Genomic DNA, 21,902 nt, shown 5'->3' with positions numbered 1-21,902 from the left:
AAATTTGTGCGCACATAAAGTTTAAGAACTTTGACAAAGCAGAGTTCTGCATGCTTTAAAATAGCTTTAGAAGCAACTAATTCCCGGAGAAAAAGATAAAAACAGCTCACCCTCTAGGAGCTCTCTCTACGGCTATTTGTATTGTTATTCTATCGACGCTAAAAATACCTAGGTTGTACATGACAAATTTGCACTGAATATTTTTCCAAAAAAATGCTTTAGTTTGGTAAAATGTTGACTACATGAGTTGAAGAAGCCGGGAGCAAATTAATATTATATTTTTGGAATACGTGTGGGAACCAATCAACTTATTCTATATCATAATTAAGTATCATCATTAGTTAATAATGTATCATACGACATACAAATACAACATTCTGAAGGGCTTGTAGCATGTAGTGTTTTTGGTTTTTTTTTTCTGGTATTTTTTTTTACCAATTAAGAAGTTCTGATTTGGGGAACACCTTATCTTCTTTTCACTATTATAAGGGGGGTAATAAGTACGACCTGGGTCACTATTTTTGATTTTGGATTTCAAAGGCTATTGGATAGGCAGACCTGGGTCTTGTCACCCGTACACGAGGTCACATGTGTTGAGGCCCACAGGCCGGTTCGACCCGTTTGCGTTTGCGTTTGCAAATGACGGTCGTTCTGAATACCACCTTCCCGACCCAAATACTTGTTCGTGTCCATCTATCTAAATACGGCGTTATAGCCATCGGCCCGCCCTCTTGTAGGCACTCGTGGGCCTCAAAGTAGTCAGTAATTCCGTTTGGGCCTGGTCGTAGCTTGGGGGCCTTTCGCCAATTTGGATCGTTGAGGATTCGGGGAGCTTCAGAATTGTTGTCGGCCTTGTATTATGCGGTGTAGAGAGACGCACCCTTGGCCTGTAATAAGAGGCTTTTGCTTGCTGGCTTGCTGCTGTCTAGTGTCTCCTCCTAATTCCTAAATCCTAATAGAACGCGAACAAACAAAGACATAAATAAGCGGGTGAATAAACTAATCATTTAAACTAAGGGTGTCCGCCAATGTAGACTTGCGGATCCAGGACACTAAATAAGTCATACAGTCAATCTTACTTATTGAGATATAAACATTTCTCGGTTTCTTATTGAATGAATGCCCGATGAAATCATCAAGCCCAATCTGGCATCTTATAAGAGAGTTCTCTCGCAGGGTGTCTTCAAAAGTAACATGGATTGAAGTACAAGCCACATTTATGGAGAATAGAAATGTTTGGCAAAGAGTAATAACGAACCACAAGAGAAAGCCCGCAAAAGGGAAAGAAAGCGCACCTTTTTTGGCCGGTCACCATGCTACCCACCTGAAGGGGCCGGCTACGCTTTCGATCAATTCACATCATCAAGAAGAATCTGAGAGTAATACTCAGCAGAGTATTCCACAAACAGACAGCTTGTAAGAAAAGGCATATAATTCTTACCTTTTTGCACTGCTCTGTGATAAAAAGAATAATAATTCCTTTTACAACCTCGAAATCATGGTTAAAAAAAATGACGTTCTTATGGCAATCTAATTTCGATTTATAACCACTCTAGAAAAAAAAAAAAAAAAAAAAAAAAGAAAAAAACCACTTCTAATCCTTTTCTATAGCTTCTAGCAAATAAATAGATGAGCCTATTATCTCGCTTAAATCTTGCCGTGATAAAATTTAATTTTTCAATGCTTCCATAGGTATTACTGAGAAAAGTTCTTCTAGTTCATCATGAACTTTTTCGACAAGCGTCATGCACTTGGTAAAAGAATGCGATGTCCCACTGTTTGTCGCAAAGTCCTAAAACAAAAAACTCCCAACGAGCAATCAAAATTTGATTTGTGATTTGGTGAATTGCAATTTCATGTAGATTCCAGCGATTCCCTGTGCTGGTGGCAGCCAAGCTTTTACCTAAATTGAAATCAACATACTGATATAATTCTAATGGTGATTAATTTTGTTGAGTTTAGTCAAGATGAATAATGAAAAGAAATCATAAACAGATAGTGGATGAAACACTAGAAGAATACTTAACAAAATGTTTAATCCAGCTTGAAGTCAGTCCCCATTCTTAATTAAAAAAAAAAAAAATAACAACAACAACAACAACAACAAAAGAAAAAAAGAAAAACAAAATTCAAATTGACAATTCATACATAGATAATATTTTTCAGAAAGAATATAAATAACTGCCAAACCTACTGTGGAAGTTTTAATTATGGAATAAAGTAGAATGAGTGAAATTGGCTATCAGGCGAATATCACAGTTAGCTTTAGTAGCCAATGTAATACAGCTGCTAGTGATTCATTAAGCACGATAACTTGTCCACTGGAATCCTGTACAAGATGTGCTAAGATCACACCTCACTTTTACTTTCTCCCAGTATAAATTCTTTGATGCCATACTGAGCTATCTAAAAGAGAGCTTAGTTCTCAAGGGTGGAAGCAGTACGAGCAAATTAATTAGGAGTCGAGAAACCACAAAAGGAACCCACTACAGCACCTTCAATGGATACTCCAGCCATTCGGAAACCAACCAATGGGCAAGAAATCTTCCACTTCAGCCATCCACAACATCCTTTAGTTCAAATTAACATGCCATACCTTTTTACATGCATGGGCTGCAAGGAGTGTGGCGCAGGAAGGAGGTTCAGGTGTCAAATTTGTGGCTTTGATCTGCATGATTTCTGTGCACTGGCTCCCCAATCACTTCATAACCATCCCTTCCATCACAAACATCAACTTGTTTTCTACATAAAACCAGGTAAAGTCTCTTCATATACGATCGAATGCATGCATGCTAAGTTAAAATACATTGGGGAGAAATGCTGTTGCATTTCTTGAGGTAGTTCTTAAAAAATCTCCCTTGGGCCTGTTCGACCAGGCTGAAGCTTCTGCAGAAAATATAAATGTAAAAGCTTCTCACAACAAAAACAACAATTAATAGCTTCTTTTTTTTTTTTTTAAATTTTCATTAGGATTGTCGGAACTAAAGAAAGAAAAAGAAGAAACTCTGTTATATTAGTTTCTGCCAAACACATACTTTATGTGTTAGAGAAGCCAGGTGATTATGTTCAAATCCATGTGGAACAAGTACTTTATGCTTACCTCTTTATCAAACGTGTAGGGGGATTTCTTCACTCAAAATGCGACATCTGTGGGAAATCTGCTAAAGGATACGCCTTCCGCTGTACATCATGCAGCTTCGAGATGCATCCTTGCTGCGCTGCGATGAGCAGGGAAATGGAGTTTCTGACTCACCAGCACCCTCTAACTCTGTCGTCTGCAGTAGCAAATGCAGGCGGAGAATCATGCTGCATCTGTCAAATGTGCAGGAGGAAGAGGTCAGGGCGGTTTTATCAATGCGAGACCTGTGGATATTGCCTGCACGCCGTATGTGCGAAAGACTTGGTTAATGGGCTTTATGTCCACGGCATCGTGCCGCCGGAGAAAAATAACATTCTAGGGACAGCAGCTAGGCTTGCAGCACATGCGCTTTTCGGAATTATCGGAGGGCTGATTGAGGGAATCGGAGAAGGGATAGGAGAGGCGCTTATTGAAAATATTGGGAGAGGTAGAAGCAAAAGCATCAAGAAGAAACACCAGACGAGGGAGATTGTTTACTCGCATGAAAGGGAAGAAGGGAATGCCAGCTAAGATTTGTCAGCCTAACGGTTGCTAGCTAGCTAAAATGTCCGCGTACCTGTATTAACCGTCTGCCATGCAGTCTGTGGCTCCAGTACCTCCCTGCCAAAATATATATGACAAGCAAAGATTTTGTTTTATTTTTTGGATTTTGGTTTAATCAGATAAGCATGTGCAGCCTTCTCATCTTATTTCCAAAATCCAGCTGATAAATAATTGATGGAGATTGCGCGCGCAGTGAATAGTGGTGGTGTGAGAGAAACATAACTTTCGAGTGATGATTCGTACTGAAAAACTAGACTTTCGGGATGAAATTAATGTAATTAAGACTGCTCGTGTCTCTTCGACTGTCTTAGACTAGCAATGATGGAAACCTTAATATATAAGTGCCGAATGCCTTTATCTATATATGCTAGATATTGGCTAAAAAGCAAGACCAAGCAAGAAGCTCAAAAAACCAAAAACAACGCCAATTGTACATTATTAATTACATCATCATACTGGTACTAGCATGAGAATGGGTCATTGCAACAGATAAAAGGCAAAAATATTGAGAACATCATGCAATGCAATCGTATTTTGCAAAAGAGTACTACAGAGACCGTCATCGTAACTACTATCAAAATGACCTAACACGATTAACCGATTTTAGTAGGCGGTCATGGCCTGATATACAGAGAGGACACGATTTCGCTTGGTATGGGTAGGTAATGATGGCTTGCCCTAAGGACACAGATGGGGTGTGCATATATTATGGCAGCAAGCGAGTAAATGGATCGTCGACCAACCAAAATAACATTTGCAAATCACAAGGGAGAGATTTTTTTATTATTATTATTATTTTTTTTTTGGAGATAAGTAGCACGCGCTTCGTTTATTTCATTTAGAAATAAACTTAGCTGAAAATATGAATCAACTAGGATTTGAACTTGAGTCTCGAATATCAATCATTAAGTCCTTTACCACTTGCTCTAGAGACGGTCGGTCACAAGAGAGAGATTACTAAAAAGTGTACTTGTAGATTGCAATAATAGTACCATTAATTACATTTCAAGCAATCGCGACTTAGCATCACATTATTGCAACAGCAATCCTACGAACAATAGCCGACCTTTTGAGTTCCCCAGAACCACGAAATTCGAACAACGATTCTTTGCAACACTGCCGCCGTCCGATTGGGGATAAACAGGAGAGCAAACAACAATACTTCATTGTGATTCGGATGACGCACCGGAACACTAGGCAATAAAAAACTACTACAAAAGAAAGGGTAAGGCCGTCGAGAAATGCTCGCCGGTTGAAAAAAAAATAAAATAAAAACATTTACTGACAGGTCAATCCCTCGTCAGAACGGTTAACCCTACCTACACATTGAAACCTAAAGGCATGGGCCAGGCCAGTTCTGGAACACTGGTCCAACACCGATCGCCATGGCCCAACAGTGAAGAGGCCAGATGGATCGGGTCGGGGGCAGCAGTCAGTCGTAGGCTGGTAGTAGGTTGGGCTGTGGACTTGCGGTTCGAGCCGGCAGGCAAAAGTCCGGGCAACTCTCTAGTGTGCAATGTGAAATTTCCATCCGAAAGTTTGTAGACCATTTTCACCCATAACCCATCCGCGGATGTAGCATGTTGAGCGTTTTTCTTTTTGGATAGGAGAGAGGAGAATGATGTCAGAAAATAACAGCTTGTCGACGGTCACCCAGGAAAACATAAAAAATAAAAGAAAATCTGTTTTTCTTGTCCATCTGACTTTATACTTATTTGCTTGCGGCCTGCCACTACATTACCAAAACCTCTCTCTCCAGTCTCCACTCTCCACCACCAATATTGCTCCATCTCTCGCATATAATCTTCATTTAAGTCAGACGTTTTCATCTCGCAAACGTGGCCTTTCGAAGTTATTCTCTGAAAAACAAGGCATTCCAGGCCAACGAATATCAGCCAGAATCAAATTATATATATATATATATATATATATATATATATATATATATATATATATATATAAACTTTAATAAAGTAGATATATAACCGATTGATTGTTTCTAGCGCAAATAGTAAAAGGTTTGGTTATTAATATTCAAGATCTCAAGTTCTGATTTACATTACCAACTAAGTTTATTTCTAAAAAGAAATAAACGAAGCGATCGCATGTTATCTTTTTAGAAAAAAAAATAAAAATAAAAATAAAAATAAAAATAAAAATAAAAAGAAAGTAGATATATAAATAAGAAGGACATTACTAGCAAGCATTGCGGACACTATATACGTGGGCATGAGAAAGTGCGTTTTGCTGTCGCCGAGCCGCGAAGCGGGAAGGTGGGTAACTGGAGCAGGGGCCGGCGAGCACAAATTGCGAGCAGTCCAAGAAATGCTGACGCGGTTGCTTTGGATGCGCACACACCATCATCCTGGGCCCTCCCGGGCAAGAAGCTAGGGATTCTTGCCTCCTTTTGCGTACACGCCTCAGCAACCCAGTACGTGCGAATCCGCCAGCAACCCAACCGACGGTCGACGACACCAGCGTCCGCATGCAATGGGCCGGCAAGCGAGACTAGAACCGCACCTTTCCTTTCCTTTCCTTTCCTTTCCTTTCCTTTTAATTAATAAAGCAGCAGCAGCAGCAGCAGCAGCAAAAGTAAAGCTGCATGCGCGGATAAACCGAACCGACCTAAACATGCAAGCAGGTACACCCATAAATGCATAGGAGAAGCACCGAAGTTGGATGGGGAGGGTGCGGTGGGGCCCCTTCGTCCTTGGTCCTAATCCTCGCCCACTGCGTGTCGATGCGCGTGCGAGTGCGCGTACGATTCATTTCGGTGCGCCCCAAACGGGGTATGCCACAGTGCCAGGGTCGGACAAGCAAGAACACCTCATCACTCACGAGTCACGACCCTGCTGTCTCCATCCCCATCCCAGTTACAGCTCTTTCATTTCTCACCAGTTATGAGAATATTATTATTATTAGATTTTTTAATTATGGAACAAAAACCGCCTAATAATGAACCCTTACAGTGAACAATGCAGCCGATATTAAAAAGTGCTATTTCGTCAAGTTTCAATGTCCGTATTTGCGTGACACACGAATCTGTTACTACAAGAAAGGGAGCCGAGATAACTTCTTTTCGACGTAAAACGCACAACTAAAGGCAAACAACCTTTTCCTTTTATTATTTATTTAAACATGAAAACGTTGCCCTAGATACTACCCTAGCCAAAGTACGAACGAGCGCAAAAGAAAACGAAAAGTGAAATGGGATAAAAGCAGCAGGATATAAAATTAAACAACTTGAGCCATGTAACGTAAGGGATGAGCTCATATAACTGCCACACAAAAATTCAGAAAGACGACTTTTACCTTCCCAACCCTCTACTAGGATTAATTACAAACCCAACAACGGATGACAAATTCTGCTTACTAATGGTGGAGCCCGCTTGATCCACACATTACACACTTTCCGCACTTTTAATGCGTGCGTAGCAAGACTAGCACATTCTCAGCAACAGGAGGATAAAAGCGAAAGAATGGATAAGGACCATCCTAACTTGATGCGTAGGCAGAAATTCAAAAATAAATTTTTTTTAAAAAAAACATAATAGCTATATGCTCTAATAAACAGCAAAAAACAGATAGAATCACATATGAGGGTTGTGAGGAAACTAGCTACTACACTCGGCACAAGAAATAAAGAACGAACCAAGTATCTATGGATCTATCTATGTATCTATCACTAATTTTCTCTCTATCGAGCTACATAAAAACCTTTATGTTGTTAGTATGTGAGTAAACCTTTTATGTTGTTAGTATGTGAGTAATTCAATAGCACTCTCATGCAATTACAGACACAACCCATGAGCATTTCCCCGTGCTACCATCACTACACTTCACCACCCAAAAGAAAAGAAAAAGGAAAAGAACAAAATACAAGAGCGATAAAATAATAATACAGGCAAGAACTCGATATATAGAATGATTCAGAAAGGTCGCTCCCCGAAAGAAAGAAAGAAAGAAAGAAAGAAAAAAAATAATAAAGAAAGAAAAATCAGAGGTTGCTCCACTCGTGTCCAGTCATTTTATTTCATCGGGTAATGAGATAAGACAGACATACCTCTGGCCCCCACTTCCATTTTAAGCCCTGCTGCTTCCTTCAGTGCTTGCTTCTGACTGACCAGTCCGCCAGTTTCACGGAGGTTCTATCGATCATTTTCGCACGGTCAAATCTTCACCACATTAAGTCAACCCTCCGCACGAAAGAACTCCACTCATCTTTGTCAAGCTCAAACCAAGAAACCAATGGTGAAGATAACCATACAGATAATTCTCAACAAAAGTCACAAGTTGAAAGAGAAGAGAACATCCATTGTTCCCCCTTGGAGCTTTAAATTGGGCCGTAGTCCAGATTTTCCCATTTGAAGGAGCCAACAGAATTAATCCTGAGTGAGCCTCGCATAAATACACAGACGCACACACATACCGCAGCAATGGCAAGCATTGAATGGATGTATGGGCGGTTGAGCAGTCCTCGCGAGCGGACCGGACGCCTCAGCAGCCCCGTCTTCATCATGGCACACTGTGCACAAGATCTTGATTGAAAAGTTTGGGCAACACTGGCTCTATTATTCTCACCTCTTACCGCAAATTCGTCTGTGAAACTCTCCTCATCTCCAACCCATAATGAAATCTGATCATTCTTCTTATCTGCTAGCTTCCTAGCCACCAGGTCGTTGTATGAATGATTGTTCCTTAATGTGGCGTACATGTGAGGAGATTGGCCACTGTCGTCTTGCAGTGATTCCCAGCATTTTAATCCAATCTGAAATTATTTCAGGGGCGCAACATAAAAATGAGAAACCATCACTCATAATTAGAAGATGAGAAAATGAAAACCTTAATCATATGCGAAATAAAAGATCTGCGAGCGCCACAATAAGGTAAAGGTAAGAACTTAATTACTTATGATCTCATTACTTTGGATTTCAGGAAATCCAAGAACTTCATTTTCGTCAAAAGAGTTATTAAATGACAGAATATTCGGGCATAATTGTGTCGAAAGGTTACCAGTATCATTAATTTATGAAATGAAATTAAACATACTGGGATGTTAGGTAGTGACATCAAAATCTTTGAAGCTCAAGTATCCATTTCAAAACACGCAACAGACGAGGACCATACATCCTTACAGAAAGTAAGAATCGACAATACCGATAGTGTTTAGCATTCAATCAGAAATGAAATTTATCTTTACCTCTTGAGGGTCATCTGTGAGTGCATCAACTATTTCCTCCAAGCCTTGGGAAGATGCAGCCACATGCAATGGGGTCAAACCCCCAGGACCAGGCAAATTTGGAGGAAAGGGATACATTTTGAAATTATCTGACTGAATAACAGAGAACCGAAGTAGCAAATCTACCATTCTTCGACATTTTCTCTTCACTGCTCTGTTGAGCAAATGGATGTCTGAAAGCATATCCAGAGATTCCTGTGCCAATGCATCACTGCTGGAGCTTCTTTTGACAAGCATATCCAAAAGTGTTTTAGTAACACTGCACCAGTCCCTTTCGACCGAAAATGTAAAGAGGTACTTGAATCGGGTAACAGAGAAATCAAGGAAATCAGGTTCAGCTATCTTGGGGTAGGAAGGGGTGGAATAGGTGTTACTAGCTTTCTGAAACAGCCAACCAAGTTCATTTAGAAAGAGGAGGACATCCTCCCTTGATCTCGGCCGCCCATTATCCACAATCCGGTCCTCAGAAACTACATCTGGTGTTCGAACATCCTCCTCAAACTCAGTTTCAAGGGTTCTTAACTCTTGGCAGATCGAAGAATTTGCAATAATCACAGGAAAGCTGTTCCCTTTGAAGCCATTCTCTACCTGCAGAATGCGAATGGATAAAGGTGAGTGGGTGGCTTTCTCTGATGAACATAGCCGTACTGATATTTGACAAAATAAAATTAAATCATCATGAATTTAAAAGGAGAACCTCAATAAAACAGCGACCCAAGACTAGAGGAGATCCTCCAGGAAAATCAAAACTCTCCATACTAGAATAGTCATAAATAGTGCCTGGATATGCCGACGATAAAACTTCTTTCGATGTGTATTTCCCCATAAGTGTGCAGTGGATTCTGTATTCATGCAGAGTTAATTATTATATATAAGCAATCAACACGCAATAGTATTGGGTTGTCTCAACAAATCATCTAATTTAAGACTCACTTGGTGCCGGGAACAGTCAAATTGCAACCTTTGAGGAGAAGGGAGGTCCTCTGCCCACCCACAATAGCAAGAGGTGACACAGAAGTCAACTCAGGAGCACTCCATGTTCTCCATGACTTAGACAGACGGACAATTCCTGCAGGTTTGGAAAAGCGATTAAATAGAATAAAAAATTGAAAAAAAAAAAAAATCAAAGAAGTCAATACAGAATTTGACTTCCCATATGCTAATTATATTTGAAACTAGCAAAATAGTTAAATCTACGGAAAGAGGCAAAGTAGAATTAAGATAAGACAAATAAAGCTCACCATCCTTATGAGAGACTAGCTGTCTATTTGTTCGAACTAGAAACCTTCCATTTCTCCAAAAATCTGAATTGGAACACTGAACTAGTGAAGTGACTCGTCGAAGAAGATTTTCTTCAAGCTGCAAGCCACATATTGAAATGTCAGTTCATCAGATAGTGTATCAAATCACAAAATACATTGCCATCCAATGTTATGTGCCACACTCACTTCCTCCCATGCAATTGATGGCATCGACAAGTAAATCGACAAAACAACACAACCAGGTCGAATGTAGCTCTCCATATCGGAGGGACTATGCGCAAGCCAATTCAATATCTGAAATTAAAAAAGATAAGCCAAGTATAATTCAATAATTCAAATTGCAAGATCAGGGAAATAGAAAATAACAGCAACTAATCATATTTCTAATAAGTTTAGAGGTAATATATCCGAAATGCTAAACCTGAGCACGAAGGTTCCCAGGAAAACTACTTGGGTCCTTCCCGAAAAGCTTGAAAACTATTCTACCAGTCCGGTCCTATACGAGCATAATTCACAAACAGAAACAGAATGAGAGCTGCACAAACAATGCTGTTTAAAATAAATGGAAGGAAAAAGAATTTAGAGAATGCATTACCTGTGAATCCGAATTGGAGCTAGAAGGTGAATGATCTGAACCCGAGGAACAGGTATAACCTGCCGGGAGGGAAATATTTTGCATCACCCCATTCTCAGCCGGTCTATCCAAATCCTTAAAAAGTTGTAGTGGTGCACACCAGCGATGGCTCGTGCTAGCTTCAACAGCAGCAGTGTCTTCAGAATGTAGAGGGAAAAGCTTCTGAGTTACAGGAGGAGAAGAGGAAGGAGATCTCTCTTCCATTGGATTACTACTCTCAGACGACAAGTACTTAATCGCAGAACCCATCTTCGGCGGGCTATCGTCCATAGAAGAACCAAACAGCTGCAGAGGCAAGCAGGGTCGGGCTTCTTTAACAGGATGCTTGGAGAGTTCCAGCTCAGATCGATTAGCAAAAGCGGTTTTCGCAATTCCAACCAAAGGAAAGGCTTGAGATGGTTTGTCATGAGAGTTAACATCGTTAGAGGGCTCCGTGCATTGTCCCTTGCTTTTGTCATTGCCACTACTATCACTGCTCCCTTGCGATACAGATGCAAGGGCTTCTGAGGGGGAGGCAGCAAGTGCTGCCGAGAGCACTGCTAATAAGTTCATGGTGGACGGGGCAGATTGGTTCTCACTCCTGTTAACTGCCTGATCAGACGATTCCTGCTGTGGTGCTTCAGAGACATTTAAGTCCAAACCTCCTAAAGGCAATCTTGTCAAAGAATTTGGGTTGTTCAATGAGTTTATTTTACTAAGAATTTGAGCTAAGCGGTCTCGATCAGGTACAGGAGGAACGTTGGGTGGTTTACACGCGTTATTATTACCTGTGATTTCAAGGCACAGAAAATAAGACACGAAATATGAGTATAAATAGAAGCAAAATTGCCCTAGGAAAATAGTAGAATACCTTGCAAGCGTGCCAAGACAGCGAGCAAACTGACTAAATCCAAATTCGCGTTGGTCCCGTTCTCCTGGTTTCCAGGAAGCAATAGCCGAGGCGGACCCTCCTCCGGCTGGGTCTTCCTTCTTCGACGGTTATGTCCGGCAAGCCTCCTTCTGCAACTCCTCTTTCCCTCATCAAATTCTGAGAGCGGGTGAAATCTGTATGGCACATTACAAAACCTAAATCAGTTCGAACCAAACCCTACGAGCTTTTCTATCCATAAAAAAAAAAAAAAGGAACATCTCAAAATCACAACTTTAAGAACTAAACCATTTTTAGAATCCGAAAAAGAGAGAGGACTGAAGATATTCTGGGTAACAAGAACAACCTGTGGTGCAACAAACAATAAAATTCACATTGAAGTTTTTCTTTTTTCTTTTTCTCGCGCAGGTTGAGCTGATCGTCTGGTGCTATAAGTGCAAAACACGCAATCGACAGTGGGCATAACGAATCAAGAGGAGCAGATTGAAACATTCAAAGCAGAAAGAGAAAAGCAAAAAATGAAAGTTCTCAAGAATTTAAGTTGTGGGTGGGTAGCTTCAAAAGCTAGATTACCTGCTACACTGCTGGCAGAACCTCTGCATCTGTTTGCCCACAAGGGCCTTGGTGGTCTTGCTGTGAACCTCACACACCTTGTGCCTCCTGTGGTAGTCCTTGGCGTTTGACAGATCCGCCCGGCAATCATCCACCTGGCACATCGGGTAGCTCCCGCCGCTCCCCGGAGACCCTGACCGGACCCTCTTGCTCGGTCTAATGGCTGCCTCTTCTGCAGCTGAAGCTGAAGCTGCAGCTGCAGCTGTAGTCCCTGCCTGCGGCGCCGCCAAGTAAGCTCCACCCCCGAGCTTCAAAGTCAAATTGTTCTCACCGCCCACTTCCGGGTCGTTGCGGAAAGGTGAGGCCTTGGAACTGGAACTGTCCTCCCCAGCCGCAGCCGCCACTGCTGCCGCCTTCTTCCTCTGCTCCGCATCCGCGGGCAGGGTCCCGAGACAGAGGGCGTCGGAGACATCGGACGAGGGCTTTGCCGCGAAGCTTGAACTGTCCCAATCCCATAGCTTAGGGTTCCAATTGCCGGTGGGGTTGGAAGAGTTGTTAGAGGGCGGGGCACGCTGCTGCTGCTGCTGCTGCGGCTGCGGATGGTGGAACTGCCACGGGAAGCCCCGCTTCTTGGGGTCGTGGAACTGCCCCGGAAGCGGCTGGTGGAAGAATATCGGAGGAGGCGCCGCCACCTGCGGCCCCACCTCTCCCTCCATTTCTCAAACACCCCCCAACCCGAGCACTGGATCACGTCGAAAGAACGCCCAAAAATAGCCCCCCTCTCTTTTTTCTACAAGATAGTATGCAGGGTTGCTTTTCTTTTTTCTTTTTTCCTTTCTTTCCTCTGTTATTTTTATTGTTATTCCTCTACCCTTTCGACCTCTGATCGAAATCACGACGACCTAAAATTCCGTCCCAGTATTTAGCCATAAACGAATCAGATAGTAATCATCAATAATAATAATAATAAAGGAACAGGAAATGGATATATTAGATATTTAAAAACACTTTTTTTAAAAAAAAAAAAAGAAGAAGAAGATATCTTACCTCCGATGATGAACTCAACGACGATCCCCATCCATAATCTGCAGGCAGAGATGGCGAGAAAACCCTTGTGGCCTCTCAGATCTGCCGCAGCGGCCACGCGAAGACGACGAAGCGGAAGCGGCCAAAGGAGCATCCACCGCCCAAAGAGAAACGCGCGGGGGTGGGAGGGGGGNAGGGAAGAAGAGAAAGGACAGAGAGAGAGAGAGAGAGAGAGAGAGAGAGAGAGACAGAGAAGAACAAGGGCGCGGTCGCGAGGCTGGTGCTTGTGCGGTTGGTTTTTCTGCCTTCGGATACCGTTCGGCCCACGGAGGTGGTGGCAGGAGGCGTAAATAACGAGAAGAAGAAGGGGCCCTTGGAACGCCGTGGCTCGCCGCCCCACGCCCCCACTTCGCCGTACCACCAAGGAAAAACAGGGCAACCTGTACGGTAAAGAGCGACGTCTTCAATTATTTCGTCCCCTCCGATTCTTTTCTCTCCCCACTCTCCCCACTCTTCCCCCTCCCCCCCTCTCTCCCTTTTTCTTATTCTTTTTTTCTTTTATTTAATTGTTTACTTATTTTCCACTTTGTCTCCCTACCAAGTCATGCGCTTCTCGCCCTTCTCCGGTTAACAACAAAAATGCGAAGCACAAATCGAAGGAAAATTAGGACACCGGTTCTTTAACCACCTGGCTTGGAGGTTTTTTTTAAAAAAAAAATAATAATAATAATTTTTTTTTTTCTTTCTTTCTTTCTTTCTTTCTTTTTTTTTAAAAAAAATTTTGAGTCGGATTCAAAACCAGCTTTTTAATATATAAGATAAAAATTGAACCAAGATATTAATAGCAGAAACATACATAATCGGTCAAGAATTATTAAAAATGTAATTCACTTTGACTTGTAATTTTATAACAGAATCAATCTAATCACTATGTTTTCTTCACTTGCTTTTTACTATTTTTTTTTTCAGTAAAAAAATTGATAAATTCTCCGCACCTTGGATAACGAGTTTAAAATTACAGTCCCATATATAGTTATGAAATATTTCTGGTTATCATAGTATTACTAGTTAAACATGATTGCCTTTTTATTTTTCTATTTTTATATTTTCTATATAATTTTTAAATTTTATAATTTATATATAATTATATTCTGCAGCTTAATGCAATGTTTCCACTAATTCATCAATAAAACTTTGCCCCCACTACAAAGTATCTTTCTTTTTATGACAAAAGGGTGAGATTGGCTGGAACATATATAGACTCGTATTTATGGAGAATACGCAACCACAAAAATACTATCTAATCGGCTTCATTGATTATGTATAGAGAGAGAAAAGTTATTTATATAATATTTCGGGCGGAATTACACTTTTAACCCTCAAAATGTGTCCTGTGAGTGTTTAAGCGTTAATTTATTATAATTTATAGCTCAAATTTTTTAAATTATTATAATTAAATCCTGAACCCCTATTAGGTAACTAAGAAGGGTGTTTAGTTGCTTATAGTTATAATTGCAATGTAATTGTTAAATACATGCAGTTTTAAATTGATTTAATACATTTGAATTTGAATACTACAATTGAAACTGCATAAAGAGCCTTGATTACAATAGTTGGAACTATGTCAAAATTCATCGCAGTTTCAACTGCAGTAATTAAAATAAGTAAACTTTAAACAAAGATTAAGCTCACCAATCTAATCTTTTTTTAAAAAGAAAATATATATTTTTCTACATTAGAGTTAATCTTATCATCAAATATATAAAGTGATGAAATTTTGAAATGCACTTCTAACCACACATAACCAAACAACTAATTTATAATTGCAATATGTTCTACAATTGGTGTTTCGGTTGGCCAAAAATAAAGTACAAAAAGTACTATTTTTTAAAAAATAATATTTTATCGATTGTTTAGCTTGCGAAATAAATATAAATGTCACTTTTTCAAAAGTCGATTAAGAAGTGAGTTATAACTAAATCTCACTTTTTGAACTTCAGTTCAAAAAATTTTGAAGTCCCCAATTGTAGAGAATTTATCTAAAATGTTATATTCTGTCTTAACTTTAATCTTGGAATTTAGTTTTAAAATTAAATTTCAACTTAAATTTGAATTGAAATCATAAATATAATTTCACATTCTAAAATTTATTTGTAAAATCAAATTCAATACAAAAATTTAAAATTCAAAATTATAATTTTATATTTAAATTTGAAGTATAATTTGAAATTTTGTATTAAAATTTGAATTAAAATATATAAATTTAGATTATAATTAAATTATTTTTAGTTAGGAACTTTAATTTGAACTTTGAATTCAAATTATTTCAAAAACGATGGTTTATTCGTACTACACAACAGCGGGTTTACCCTCTACGAGCACTATAAAATTAACAATTTAAAAACATATATATAATTCTACGACATTCTCCCAACCATTTTTTTTCGGACTACCTTATTGCTTTTTTTAACTTAAATTGATAAAAAAAAAAAATTAGTGGATCCGAAATATCTGTGGATAAAGGTTTTCAATATTAAAACGTTTTCTTTTATTTTAGACTCTACCGCTTCTCTTTTTTTAATCACGGACACGAGAGGGACCGCGGGAGGCTCAACCTCATGGTCCAATTAATTTTCTTCTTTTGGCTTAGAACTTACACATGCATCGAGGCATGGAGCTTATCCATAGGCAACGTACTTAGTGATTGAGATGAGATTAAATACTTAAAAAACTTGAAAATCTTTAATCATAATTTTTTTATATCTTCATATATCTTGTTTGAACCATAGACTACCAGCTACAAATTTTATAAATTCGGTTATAAAGTTTTTAAAATAAAGATCCGACTAACTTGGTATAACGTATGATGCCTGAACAAATTTTCATTTTGAAAAATTCAATTTAAATAAATATGAAATGATTACAATTTTAATGATATTTTTCTATGCAATGAGAGGCATGGCAATATACCTAAACTTAAATATTCCAACATTTCAAGATGGAAATACGAGTAAGATTCTTTGTTGACGTGATGAACCGGGTGCAGGCACAAAAAAAAAAANAAAAAAAAAAAAAAAAAAAAAAAGAAGTCTCCTCTTGTTCAGACCACAACTTGTTTCAACATTTTAATCAAAAGACCAGATGAAACTACGTATTAGTCCTATCCTGCTGCAAGCGTAGAAAAAAGAAAGGAAAAAAAAATAAAATAGTACGAATAATTAAATCAATCATTTCTCGAGGGACGATTCTTTTCCAACCGTGCGTACGGGCAGAGCTTTGATGCAATCCCGTCCGTCCATTTTGCCGTGCGGCCTCCGCCGTACGGTACGTCACCGATGTGGAGATTGGTCCCCACCGCTGGGCGCTGGGCGCTGGCTCGTCCTTTTTTTTACCCCGCGGTTCAGGAGTCAAAATCGGAGGTTCGTCCAAAACCGCGAGCACCAACGCAGCGTGCTCCGTGCTCGACACGTTTCACGCTTTCGGGCGCATTTCCTATCCGCTTACGTGCGGGTACCGCGGCCACGCCAAGGGTCCGGTCGACACGTGGCCCACACCGGCGTGCGTACTCATACTTTGTACACCGTCCCCATCTTCTCCGGTCGGGGCCTCTTGCGTGTAACGGATGCATGCATCTTTCTCTCTTGCCGCTTATCCCAGTGCGGGAATTAACGAACGCCCACGCCGCAGCACCGTAATTACGGTTTCGGGACAGCTCACGTGGGCCCCGCGCCCCAACAACAACCTCTCTATCACATATTCACATGCGGCCGGGCAAGTGGTCACCCGTTAGTGCGCACGATAGACGTCGATCGGGGGTGGGAAACGGCGTCCTACCGTCGATTCGGCGTACCGAATCACGAGGCTCCGCGAGCTGGTCCTGGTCCCCACACCGCGAACCTTTTCTAACGCCGCTCCCACGAAAACTGTTACCACCTACGAACTACAATACGATTATTATTATTATTATTATTATTATTTTACAGAAAAAAATATTATTATTGTAATTTTTTTTAAAAAAAAAGAATAAAAATATAATTGACCGGCCGGAAAATATATATATATTTTTTATTTTCAAAAAATGATGTTTATAAGTGTCACAGTATATATATAGACTTTGTTGGCGGAGAAGGGGAGGGGAATGGAAATGGCCCTTTCGTAGAGCGACGGTGGGAATAGGAATCGGTGGATTGGTGGAACCGGAACATGGACAGCTGGTGGTAACATAGTATCGTACAACGAAACACTGCGTGGACGTGGACCGTCGTACTGATCCCACGGTAAAGCGTAGGTTAGTACGCCGTTTGGATGCGCCACAGCTGGTGATCGGACGGCCCTGGTGTGAGAGAAATGTGCGTCGGGGAGCACACCACATGGGCCTCACTGGCACCACCAACAACAGCGAATCCAATTAACGCGGAGCCCGAACCACACCCGACCCATTTGTTCATACGTCGCTATTATTGATATCATTCGGCCGCTAATTATTTAGATCCGATTCATTAAAATCATCCGCGCAAAATTATTACAAAATCAAATTTATTTAGTCGATTTGTCTAAGGGTACCATGGTAAATGAGGATTTTCTTAATAGCCGTGCATGCTATCCATTTTATTTTATTTTTTTAATAATAATAAAATAAAAATATAAAATAATTAGGTTTCGAACATGAAACTTTGGATACCAATCATCAAATCCCTTACCACTTGCATTAGAAACAACAATTAGTAATCAAAAGAAAGTTAGTCTTAATTTATGTAATTCGGGGCGCACAAGAATACTTAATTTCTCTGGTAATAACAAATGTGATCTTGCCGGTAAATACTAGTTTTAACGATCCAAGTAACTGATCAATTTGGATTATAGGAATCTGAGCTAGAACACAGCTCGGGTTCATCATCCGGTTACGTTGCAAACGAGCGTCATACATTGGTTGCAACGGAAACTGAGCTCGACTACTCTACTGTGAACTTAATATTCATTGGTTGCAACGGAAACTGAGCTCGACTACTCTTCTGCGAACTCAACTCGTATTAATCATAAGGAGTCCCATCCTCAGCAACTTGTGCGTAATGAATGAATATTGTGGCCCACACGAGACATAGGGGTCCGGTCGTAAGGGACCGAGTCAAGTCTCAATCAGAGGGAAGACCTGCGAACCGAAATCTGAGAGGTCATATCATATGTCACAAATAACTAATCGGGCCCGCCTTCATGGATGCCAAATAAATATTTACATATGATTAGTCTTGTTCGTGGATTAATTTTCTCTCCATTTGCCCTCCATTTTTCTTTTTCTTAATTTCTGTATACCCTTGACTTGAATATATATATCCTATCCTGCTCAATAGTAATCACGTCTCCACTGATCCCACATTTCCACGTCCAAGTACGGCATGATTTTTAAGTGGAGGAGGCCACGGATCGAGAAAAGGACACATGCCGAGGACATAGACGAGAAAATGAAAAATCTAGACCCCCCTCCGGCCCTCCCCTCCACGGCTCCACCCCCCAGTATAATAAATATATATAAACTTAATAAAATCAACTTAAACAGTATGTTCTGATAAAATTGTTAGCTTTCATCTAAATTATTATAACTCTATTAATTTTAATGTATGAATTGACATAAAAGAATAATTTAGTGGAGTTTTGAAAAAAAAAAAAAAAAAAACAGTACAGCGTGAGAAATAAAAGAAACGATAAAATATAATATAATATAGTATAATTAAGTCTATATATATAGTACAGTCCATTCTTTCTTCTATTTATTTATGTTAATCTCTTCTCTGACGTACCGGCTATCGCAATTGCAACAATTGATTAAAAAAAAATCTTAATTTATGGCCAAAGATCTTAAATCTTAATTTATAGCCAAAGATCTTAAAGTGAATAATAATATTTCAAATTGCAAGTAAGTTAGACACATGTAAGATGCAGATGCCAAAACGTATACAAGCTGCATAAGAAAACACAAACGCGCATGGGCCTAGAAAGAGGCTCGCAATTTGGGCCTTAAATTGGGTTTGGCCCCGCCACGAATTTAGACAGGCCATGTTTAGAAGGCCTAGAGAGAACCTCACGGCCCATTTAAGACTATAAAAAGATTAATTGTGAAAAAAAAAAAAAAAGGACGAAAAATCTGAATGTGGACAGGTGCTAGTGCTGTTGGAGACACTCCCCACCGCATCACATTGCTAGGATTACGTGCAAAAACATAGTAAAAGGAGGAGAGAAAGATGAGAGAGGATGATGCATCACGCATTTCGCATTTGTGAAATGCGCTACAATCAATTGATCTCAGTTAGAATTTAGAAACCTAGTAAATCAGAAACGAAGTAATTTACGGTCGCAACGGAAGGTGAACTCACGATAATTAATTGCCAAGTGTCACCAAAGGCATCCTTACCAAGAATATTTCAAAACCGACCGTCCCTAGAGCAAGTGGCAAAGGACTTGGTGGTTGGTACCCGAGGTCCCAAGTTCGAATCCTAGTTGATTCACATTTCTAGCTAAGTTTATTTCTTAATGAAATAAACGAAGCGGGTAGCGTGCTACCTATCTCTTTCAAAAAAAAAAAATATTTCGAAGAAATTTATTTAAAGGCCCCAAGTTCCTACTCTGTAACTGAAGTAAACAACGGATTCGGCCATACCGGGCCCCCTTTACGTCACGAATTAGGAAGACGCTCGTGCAGCTGATGCAACACGCACAATACAATCAGCTGGGACAAGCCGGCCCTCAAACCACATGTCTGGTTCGAGACAACCGATACATACTCTATTTAATTTTGGAGTCCGGCAATGCTCCATGCTCCTAAAAGTATGAAATGCTCCGTCCTTATAATTTTTTTACCATTAAATTTATTTTTTTTAACTGATTTTATTCTTTAAATTATATTATTCAACCAACCGTCAATTCAATTCTAAAAGATCGTTATTATTCTAACCATATAAACCTTCTTAAAGACCGAAAACATATAAGTAGTAATGACATGGTGCTTTTAAAAACATATAACCTCAATTCTTTAATTTTGAACGTAAGTAAAATAAGCATTCCCATTAGTGTGTACATTAAAATTTTCTAGGCAGTTTGGACAATAGAAAACTTTTTCTGTGGTAGAATGTTTCGAAATAGTAATCTATATCCACTATACGTGAGAATGAAATGCCTCTAATTAGGAGCTGAGAGAACAGAGTTTTCCAGGAAGCTTTTGTCGAGGGACAAGGTGTTGGAACAAATACCGCAACGAAAATTTGATTGTGATTTAAATCTAACTAAATTTTATTATAAATACAACTTACAGATAATTGCTATATCCAAATAAATACTTAATTGATCCGGAAGCGTGCGAAGCACTGCCCTAAGACGTATTCCCGTCCTTACGTGCGGGATTAACCGGGAACAACACCCCAAGATACAATCGGAATTCCTCCTCCTGCGAGTACGATCGTGAAGAAGGTTGACGAAGACTCTTTCAACACCCGATGACAAAAAGATCAAAGCCAAATAGATAAAAATAATAGATAGAAAAAATATATGTCCTCCAATGTTTCTCTTTGCAATGTTCATGTCATGAACAGTAGAAAGAGTACTATATAAAAGGGTGTGAATAGAACATTGGATACCCCAACATTCTACTCCACTAATTAATTCCATTTAATTCATGCTTTAATGTGAAATAAAGGAGGAATAAATTAAATTTAATCCATCCAATTAATTAACATAATAAAAGACAATAAATGAGAATAATTATAAAAAATGAGATTTGGAGATTTTGGATTTTACACCAACAATCCCCCACAAAATTCAAAATCACAAAATCAAAATTAAACAAATAAATAAATTAATCATCGGGTATTTATACTATGCAATATACGAGATGTCTTTAAAAGACTTAACCCCACTTAGTGTAAATAGTTTTCATCAGAAGGAATCGGAGTGAAGCAGGTCTTGAACTACGTTCCTTTGGCCCTAACTTCTACTACCACACACACAGTACAGAATTCTCCGTTGCGGGTCTGTGCGTTAATGGCCATGCACAGTACCTTGATTTTTCATAAAAGTTTCTATGTATAGCCTATTCACATAGCCGCGGCCACATACGGATACTCTTATATAGGTGGTTTCCTCTAGGGATGTGTGTAGAGTAACATCTCGCGAAAATTATCGCCTTGGATCCCATTAAGAGCTCTCAGCTCAACCTAATCCACTACACAGAGCACTACTCATCATAGGGATGGGATTGGAACTAAAGCTCTTTTATAAAATTTGTAGAAAGTGATCTTTGGCCAATCTGACAGCTTATTTTTACCACATTGAACCTTCTTCAAGGAATCTCCTATCACAAAGGTTGGGTTCCCACTGCAGGAAGGCCCATTATGGGCAAGTCCCATCCCCCTCGATGACTCCAGGACCTTAGTCCTATTCAGGCCGTTCGTCAAATAATCTGCAAAGTTCTGTTCAGATCTGATAAAATCAAATAAGTAATATTATGAAAATAACCATCTAATAAATTTATGTCTCAAAATAATTTACCTGCCAGTCTTAGAATTTGCAAAATTCGTTTCTAAGATGAACACTAGGATAAAATCACGAGAGCAATTATAATATCAAAATTTATCAACAGATAAAAGATTTAC

General features: G+C 39.6%; 2 protein-coding genes across 3 annotated transcripts; one reads left to right on the top strand and one right to left on the bottom strand.

The window, feature by feature from the left end:
- LOC109705191 (diacylglycerol kinase theta) lies at window positions 2,122-3,777 on the top strand. Its single transcript, XM_020225937.1, has 2 exons — window positions 2,122-2,756; window positions 3,120-3,777. Exons 1-2 carry the CDS (start codon window positions 2,501-2,503, stop codon window positions 3,647-3,649), a joined length of 786 nt encoding a protein of 261 aa, XP_020081526.1. The 5' UTR covers window positions 2,122-2,500; the 3' UTR covers window positions 3,650-3,777.
- Window positions 7,418-13,789, bottom strand: LOC109705175 (squamosa promoter-binding-like protein 15). 2 transcript variants are annotated; one of them, XM_020225923.1, is made up of 11 exons: window positions 13,285-13,789; window positions 12,259-13,139; window positions 11,668-11,861; window positions 10,779-11,584; window positions 10,605-10,679; window positions 10,370-10,477; window positions 10,163-10,280; window positions 9,855-9,990; window positions 9,619-9,763; window positions 8,883-9,509; window positions 7,418-8,450 (listed from the first exon to the last, which is right to left on the bottom strand). In XM_020225923.1, exons 2-11 carry the CDS (start codon window positions 12,951-12,953, stop codon window positions 8,016-8,018), a joined length of 3,339 nt encoding a protein of 1,112 aa, XP_020081512.1. In that variant the 5' UTR covers window positions 12,954-13,139; window positions 13,285-13,789; the 3' UTR covers window positions 7,418-8,015. The 2 variants fall into 2 exon arrangements, with proteins under 2 accessions (XP_020081512.1, XP_020081517.1); XM_020225928.1 differs by lacking the exon at window positions 13,285-13,789 and adding an exon at window positions 12,032-12,113 and having other exon boundaries at window positions 12,259-12,534.

Source organism: Ananas comosus, linkage group 2 (assembly GCF_001540865.1).
Source record: "Ananas comosus cultivar F153 linkage group 2, ASM154086v1, whole genome shotgun sequence".
Lineage (NCBI taxonomy): Eukaryota > Viridiplantae > Streptophyta > Magnoliopsida > Poales > Bromeliaceae > Ananas > Ananas comosus.
This window is presented reverse-complemented; position numbering and strand designations above follow the sequence as displayed.

Coding starts and splice junctions, on each gene's coding strand:
- LOC109705191 (XM_020225937.1), top strand. CDS start 2,501: ATGGATACTCCAGCCATTCGGAAACCAACCAATGGGCAAGAAATCTTC. Junction 2,757..3,119: donor TGTTTTCTACATAAAACCAG/GTAAAGTCTCTT, acceptor TCAAACGTGTAG/GGGGATTTCTTCACTCAAAA.
- LOC109705175 (XM_020225923.1), bottom strand. CDS start 12,953: ATGGAGGGAGAGGTGGGGCCGCAGGTGGCGGCGCCTCCTCCGATATTC. Junction 11,585..11,667: donor TGTCTTGGCACGCTTGCAAG/GTATTCTACTAT, acceptor TTGAAATCACAG/GTAATAATAACGCGTGTAAA. Junction 10,478..10,604: donor CTGGGAACCTTCGTGCTCAG/GTTTAGCATTTC, acceptor TTTTAATTTCAG/ATATTGAATTGGCTTGCGCA.